Genomic DNA, 7,160 nt, shown 5'->3' with positions numbered 1-7,160 from the left:
CCCCCGAGCTGAGGAGGCAGCGGCGCTTCCACACCCCGAGCAGCAGTATTTACTGCCAGCGCTGCCCCCACTGCTCTGCGAGGCAGGAACGAGGCGGCTGGGGAGATTCCAGCGGCCAGGGAAACCTGGGCTCGGAGCAGGGGGAGCTCGGAGGGTTTGCCGTGCGGAGCAGCGATCCCTCCGGTTCTCCCTGCCTTACATAAAGTGTTTACTGAGAGGGAGGAGGGAACGGCCAACAACATGTTTTTGCGTTCGTAGTACTGTACAGAGTGAACTTTTCACTTCCTCTCAATGGCTCTCGCACATGTGTCTATTTTGGTGCTGGGCACACATACAAACACACCATGTACAGCACGGGGCTGGGGACGTTCTCTGCTCCCGCACTGGCCCGGCACAAGAAATGCCTGAAAACAAGGAACGGGAGGAGGGTGAGGGGGATAAATCTCAGCCCTGCTGTTTTGCATCTGTACAGGGAGGTCTGGGCAGCGCTTGGGCACTGCATGCCGTGGGCAGAGCCGCAGGCACTGAGCCCCCAGTGTCCCTGGAGGGCTGGCAGACTGGAAAAGTTTCCCAAGTGGAGCAGCAGCGAGGAAGGGCTCTTTCTGTGACTGATTATGATGTGTTCAGTGCGTGGGGGACCAGGCATGAGCGAGGGGGTTTGGGGATCTGCTTCTTCACTCCCAAACCCCACAGTGTCGTCTTGACACAGGGAGGGGTATTTTTGGCAGGTTTGGCCAAGGTATGTTTAGCTGTCAGGAGTAAGCAGGATTAAAAATAGCTGATATAAACCAAACCAGGAGGTGATGATTGACACACTCCCTTCTCCCCTCAGTGAGCCCATCTGGGCTGGAGCCTGGGCCCGCCTGCCGGCACGTTTGGAGCTGAGTGTCCCCGCAGAGCATGGCCTGGCAGCCCTCCAGGGCTGGGGAGGAGGTTTTCCGGGCTGGGGCCGGGGCCGGGGCGGTGGCGTGGGACACAGCACGGCTCAGCCGCAGCCTGACAGGAGAAACACCTCCACCGTGGCAGGGACACGGTGAACCTCTGCAGGGCTGGAGCTGGGGCTTCACCTGCACACCAGGCACTCTGGCTCTGCCACTAGAACTCACCTATTAACAGCAACAAACACTGGAGGTGGCTGTGTGCTTTCCTCTTTAGTTCTCGCTGATTGCTGGTGATGTAAGATCAGAATAGATTGCAATGAGTCTGTTTCAATCCAGATGTGCCTGGACTGAAATAGTGAGTGAAAAATATAATCCTGTCGTCAATGAGATGTTGGAAATGGAAGGGTTAGGCATCTGGAGCAGTAATTGCTTTCACACAGTGCTGCTCCTACCCCCTGCGTGGGGCCAGGGCTCTGCTCCATGGAAAATCTACATGTTGAAATGGTTATGCCACAACGTGGAAATCCAGTTCCCTCCAGGAACAGGAGCGAAGTACAACTGAAAAACAAGATGATTAAGCAGGATGGGTTTAACCAGTGGTTCTCTGCGGCTGGCAGAGCTAAACCAGGATTAAAATCTGAGTTAAATCAAATTCTGAGCGTAAAGTAAGTGTGATTTGGTTCCTCTTAAGCTGAACTGCAGTTGACTAAGGTAACAGCCTCTGAGCTTCATTAAAGCTCTTGTCGCCTCCTAAACAGCTGATTATTTCCCTCATTGGATCCTCCCCATCAGATAAATGGTTTCAAAGACAGAATTCCTTTATTGTCACAGAGAAATCTAATACAGAACAAAGTGGACAAAGTTTCAGGGTATAAAGGCAGCTTCTGCCTCAGAGAGCAGCGTCCCACTGGGGAAACAGCCACAGAGAGGGAACAGCTTTGGTGACGCCTGGAGAAGAGGCAGCTTGGCCCCTCCTGGCTCAGGACAGGTGTTGTGGTGCCCATCCTGCAAACAAGGCTGAGGAGTGTTCCTGGCACAGTGTCACCAGCTGCAGAGCAGGCACAGGGGCCTCCCCATACCAGTCCAGGCTCCTGGGTGACTCTCACAGTAACAGTGTGTCCTGCTCTGTGTGCCATGTGGTGATTCTCCAGCTCTGCACAGCTGATTCCACCCCCTGGTTTCTGGCCTGGAGCCCTGCCAGTCCAGGCAGAGGCCCCTTGTTCCTGGTTATTGGCAGCTCCACGGGGATCCCCACTCTGAAAAAACCCCAGGCCAGTCCTGCCGAGGCAGCTGTCAGACCCTGACAGATGAGGTGTGCTGAGGCCCGGCCAAAGAATGCTCCTCTTCTGCTCCCTGACAGCAGCAATGCAGACACACTCAGCCCGAGGAGGGAGTGAATCCCAGGAGCTGCTCTATTGGCTTGTCCCTCCACTCATCTGCCTCCAGCTCCTCCACCAGACCAGCTAGTTTTTCCATCCTCGCCACTTGTTGATCTGCAAGAGGTTCAAAGGTAACTGTGGTTTGCAGTGGCAGTGCAATTAAAGCTTTCAATGAGATGCAAATTCCCAGCTGTCAGTGGGCAGCAGAATGAACCCCACTGAGCCCACTTGAATCCCAACCCACTCCCTGCCTCCCTGTGAGGAGAAGGGAGGGACAGGGTTTTCTGCCCTAGTGTGTATCTGCCTATCCCTGCCTGTGCCCTGCACATTCAAGTCCTGACAGGGAAGCACGAGGCCCATTAGTGTATGGGGTGAAAACAGGATGAAGCTTATTTCTTTAGCATAAATATTTATAGTGCAGGAGAACAGAGAAGTTCAGAGAGGGCTTGGCCAGCCCATGGCAGAGCTGGGTGCAGCAGGAGGAACTTCTTGCTTTAATGAAGGCTGTAGATGAGTGTGGCAGAAAGGCTCTGCAATCAAGGCCTGCTAAGGAGACAAAGGTCTGTCCCTGGGGATCCCCAAGATGACATGTTCCTCTCAGGTTATTTATGACCAGTGGTGTGTTGGGCACACAGGTTCCATTTTCAGGTGAATTTCATATAGATTAGCTGCACAGGTGTAGAGATGGGAACATCCCTTCTCCTGGCTCTGCTGGAAGGCTAACAGTGTGTAAACTCACTGCAGCCCCTCGGAGAGACAGCCCAGCACCAACAAGAGGTGTCAGACACAGCAGGTGTGATTTATGCTGACTGCAGCAATGGGTGCTCTTAAGAGGGACTGCTCCCACTCCACCTCCTGCAACCCGGTGCTTTGGGGAACTGTCAAACAAGCCAAAATATGATGACTTTGATGGTTTGTTTTAAGCCTTTCACCTTTCCTACAGGGAAGTGTCTGGTGCTCTGCAAACCAGTGTCAAAGGCTAGCGTTTATCAGGGTGCCAGGCTGTGCAGCAGCTCCTGGGAGCTGCGGGAGCTGCAGGAACTGGAGATCTGTGGGAACAATGGCTCTGAGGTCTGGTTTTGCTTTTTGGTTCAGGAATACAGGATCACAGCCATGGAAGCTGCTGCACACCCCCAGACTACCTCCTGACAGGAAACCTCTCTGGTCTGAGACAACAGGTGGAAGTATCATTCCAGCAGGGACCAGAAGGGATTTGACCCTCCAGCAGCAGATAGGATCTGCTGCTGAGCTCTGCCCAGCACCTCGAGAGCTGTGGTGCAGCCAAGCCTGTTGCTGGGTTGGAGGTGAAGGCCCCAGAGGGAAGCAGAGGTTCAAACAAGCTGTGAGGCTGTTCCCTGGGGAGGCAGGGAGCAGAGCCAGCCCTGTCATGTCACGCCACGCCACGCCAGGCACCTGTGTCCTCCTCCTGAGTGCACGGGCAACCTCACCTGACCCTGCTGAGCCACCAGGGCTCAGCCAGGAAACAAAGGGGGAATGCAGCGTCTGTCTGCCCCAGGGCAGAGACACTCAGCGCTGGCCCGAGATCAGAGCGTGGGCGTTTCCTGCCCATAGCCGCCTCCTCAGGCCTCACCTCTGGTGGAGGCAGCAGGCAGCGATGGAAAACAAGCGTCGCAAGGCACAGCCTGTTCCCACCCAAGCTCTGGGGGTTCCCAGCGCTTTGCATAGGGCTTGCAAAAGGCCTGGGTGACAGCCTGACTTGGCATTAATGCTGCAGCTTGAAAGGCCGTTGCTCTTTGTTGTGGTTGGCATCCCAGAGCAGTCAGGCTCTTGCTCGGCCTCCTGCCCCCCGACAGGCAGCCAATGCTCCAATGCTTACTCTGGTGCTTACCGTGTTTCACCTGCTTCAGCGTCGATGCCACCTGGTAGCTGAACACAGACTCACAGAGGAACCTTTCAGAGCCATCTGTAACCAGAAAAAAAGAGGTTAAGGCTGAGCAGCCTTAGCTGAGTGCCACCAGCCCTCTGGTTTTGTGTTTGGGCTGTGGTTTCCCCCTTGCCTTGTCCCAACGCTTTCCGCTGCGACCCTGCCCGGGGCTTTGGTTGTCTCCTGGTGCCTGGAATTCTGTTGCATCCCCTCTGACAAGCAATTTGAGTCCACTTGAAACAGAAGGTAAGCCAAGGAGAAGCCAGGTAATGTTATGGCAGTCTCTGACTCCCCCAGGGCTCAGACACTTGTGTCCTCAGAAGGCTTTAGGATTCCCCACCACAGACTCAGCCCAGGACTCTGCCTAAAGAACTTCAAATAATGTGTATCTTGCCACCAAAGTCAGTAATTGATCACACAAGTGACTCAGAAGCTGGGAGACACACTAATTGTGTCCCAAGTGCTGACAAAGTTTATGCTGCTTCCTCCAAAAAAACCCAAAATACCTAAGGGTTTATCTAAAAACAAGAGAGCTGTTAAATAACAATAAAACCAGTCAGCCAGTGGGGATTTCTGAGGAGGAAACTGGTGTGCTGCTCCCCACTGGCACCCGCCTGATGAAAGAATGGGTGTATCACCCTTGGTGTCAGAAATCAGGGAGCTAACCCAAAGCCTCCTACAACACGGAGAGAGTTTGGCTGTTGCTGCCACCCAGGGCAGATGACCTGCTGTGCTCCTGGTAAAGAGGTCAGCCCCAAGCACAATCCATTAAAAGCTCCGTGACATAACAACCCAGGGAGAGGCAATTTCAAAGACTAAGAGTAGAACTAAACTCTGAAAATCTAATCCAGAGCTGAACTCCAGGGAGGAACTGGAGTTTTGCTGCACTCAGAGCATCCTCTCCGGGTGCTGAAACATTGTGCTGCCCCAGATATATCCTTCTCTCCAGCGAGTGGCCAGCAGGACCAGGGCAGTGACTGTCGCTCTGTGCTGGCACTGGTGAGGCACCTCCAGTGCTGTGTCCAGTTCTCAGTGCAAGAGAGATTGAGGGGCTGAGTGTCCAGGGAAGGGAACAGAGCTGGGGAAGGGGCTGGAGAGTCAGTCATAGGAAGAGAGGCTGAAGGAGCTGTGGGGACTCAGCCTGGAGAAAAGGAGGCTCAAGGGGGACCTTCTGCTCTCTACAGCTCCCTGACAGGAGGTGCAGCCAGGTGGGGTCAGGCTGTGCTCCCAGAGAACAAGGGACAGGACAAGAGGAAAAAGCCTCAAGCTGTCCCAGGGGAGATTCAGGTTGGACATCAGGAGGAATTTCTTTCTGGAAAGGGCTGTCAGGCATTGGAACTGCCTAGGCAGGTGGTGGAGTCACCAAGGAGCCACTGGATGTGGCACTCTGTTCTGCTCTAGTTTACAAGGTGGTGATGGGTCAGAGGTTGGACTCAATGATCTTGGAGGTGTTTTCCAATCTGAATGACTGTGACCCTCTCCTCAGCTCCCCAGCTGTGCTGCTGAGAGGCTCTGAGGAAGAGCTCTGTCTGTTTGGTAACACCGAGTGCTTCATTGCTTTGATTTGTTTGAGGGCTCGTTAAGTTGTGAGCAAGCCTTTAGTCATAATTACTTCAATGGCCTGGCACATGGGCTCTAATGTGCAATAAAAACAGCCCTTCAGAGGCACAGCCCTCAGCTCCCAGTCCTGCCACAGGGACCAGCCCCAGGCCTGGCCACCCCCACAGACTCTGGGCTCACACAGCCAAGTGTGGCAGGGGAAGGAAGTTCAAGAGAGCAGACAGACAGACCCTGTTGTGCAGAGGACCTGCCCTTCCTCCCTCACCCAGAGCACAGCCAGGGTTGTGCCTGCCTCCTCCTTCAGCAGCCCCGAGGAGCGTGGGGCAGGGCTGGGGCACACAGATCCCAGCTACCAGGGACACAAGTTGCCTCCAGCACCAGCCCAGTCAAATCCAACTCAAACCAAGGGAAAATACTCCTCCTTGCCAAGAAAAATATTCCTGCCTCAGCTATCTTCACAGCGATCCCTGCCTGACATCAAAGGATTAGCCAACAATGAGCAATTAACACCATCATGTTCCCTTTCAGGTAGATCCTTCCTTGGCTGGACTGTTGTCACGGAGCTAAAAAGCTGCCAGGAAAATCACAACTGGTGGGAGAGACAGGTGGGAGAGCCAGGGGGCCGTGGCTGAGCCCTGGGGCTTCCTCTCTCTCTCTCTCTCTTTCTCTCGCTCTCGCCACCTGGAGATGGAGAAGGCAGAGGGGTGCCAAGGGCAGTGACTCAGAGGAGAAGCAGAGAGGGAGCAGGGCAGAGCAGTCACCTTCCAGCATCTCTCCAGCGCCCTTGGGGTAGGTGAAGAGAGCCTTGCGCGGCGGTGGCAGGGCGGACACGCTGAACCCTGAACCAGTCACGGAGCTGCCGCTGACTCCCCCGGCCGAGGAGGAGGAGGAGGAGGCTGCCATTCCCCTGCAAGACAGAGAGGGCAGAACCCGGTTAGGAACGGCCTCTCTGAGCTTCCCAGGGCAGAGGGGCAGGGAAATGCTGCCTGACCCCGCAGCCTCCGAGTTCAAAGGCTGCTCTGTGTGTGGGTGACACCTCACTGCCTACACCCTACTTCCTGCTCCCTGCACCTCACTGCTTGCAAGGATGGGCACATGAGCAGTCACACCACACAGTGGCACCCCAAAACTGAAGGTAGCCCCCACTCTGACCCTCCAGACAAGAGGCACAGTTCTGGTGCCCTCAACATCAGAAGGGCATGGAACTGTTGGGGCAAGTCCAGAGGAGGCCACAAAGCTAATGAGAGGAAAAGTGATAAGTCAAATAGAGCACTGTCCCTGTGAGAATGTTGAGGCTGTTCAGCCTGGAGAAGAGAAGGTGGTGTGGAGACCTCAGAGCAACCTGCCAGGATCTGAAGGAGCTGCAGAGGGACTCTGTGTTAGGAACTGCAGCGACAGAACAAGGAGGAATAGGGGAAAATTGAAAGAGGGAAATTTAGAGCAGATATTAGGAAG

The 7,160-nt window shown here is 54.7% G+C and overlaps 1 protein-coding gene across 2 annotated transcripts; it reads right to left on the bottom strand.

The window, feature by feature from the left end:
• Positions 1 to 2,258: 2,258 nt before the first annotated feature.
• Positions 2,259 to 6,608, bottom strand: ANAPC16 (anaphase promoting complex subunit 16). Of its 2 annotated transcripts, XM_009070984.1 has the most exons (3): positions 6,467 to 6,608; positions 4,110 to 4,184; positions 2,259 to 2,374 (listed from the first exon to the last, which is right to left on the bottom strand). In XM_009070984.1, the coding sequence occupies exons 1-3, from the start codon at positions 6,606 to 6,608 to the stop codon at positions 2,259 to 2,261; spliced, it is 333 nt and encodes a 110-aa protein (XP_009069232.1). The 2 variants fall into 2 exon arrangements, with proteins under 2 accessions (XP_009069232.1, XP_009069233.1); XM_009070985.1 differs by lacking the exon at positions 4,110 to 4,184.
• Positions 6,609 to 7,160: the final 552 nt, after the last annotated feature.

This window comes from Acanthisitta chloris, unplaced genomic scaffold, assembly GCF_000695815.1.
Source record: "Acanthisitta chloris isolate BGI_N310 unplaced genomic scaffold, ASM69581v1 scaffold15853, whole genome shotgun sequence".
NCBI classification, from domain to species: Eukaryota; Metazoa; Chordata; class Aves; order Passeriformes; family Acanthisittidae; genus Acanthisitta; species Acanthisitta chloris.
Note: the sequence above shows the minus strand (reverse complement) of the source record. Positions and strands in the feature narration are given on the sequence as shown.

What these genes read in the sequence shown, in the direction of transcription:
- ANAPC16 (XM_009070984.1), bottom strand. Translation starts at nt 6,608, where the DNA reads ATGGCAGCCTCCTCCTCCTCCTCCTCGGCCGGGGGAGTCAGCGGCAGC. An exon ending in CGCTGGAGAGATGCTGGAAG is followed by an intron (nt 4,185 to 6,466) that starts GTGACTGCTCTG and finishes TTCTGGTTACAG; the next exon opens with ATGGCTCTGAAAGGTTCCTC. An exon ending in GCTGAAGCAGGTGAAACACG is followed by an intron (nt 2,375 to 4,109) that starts GTAAGCACCAGA and finishes AACCTCTTGCAG; the next exon opens with ATCAACAAGTGGCGAGGATG.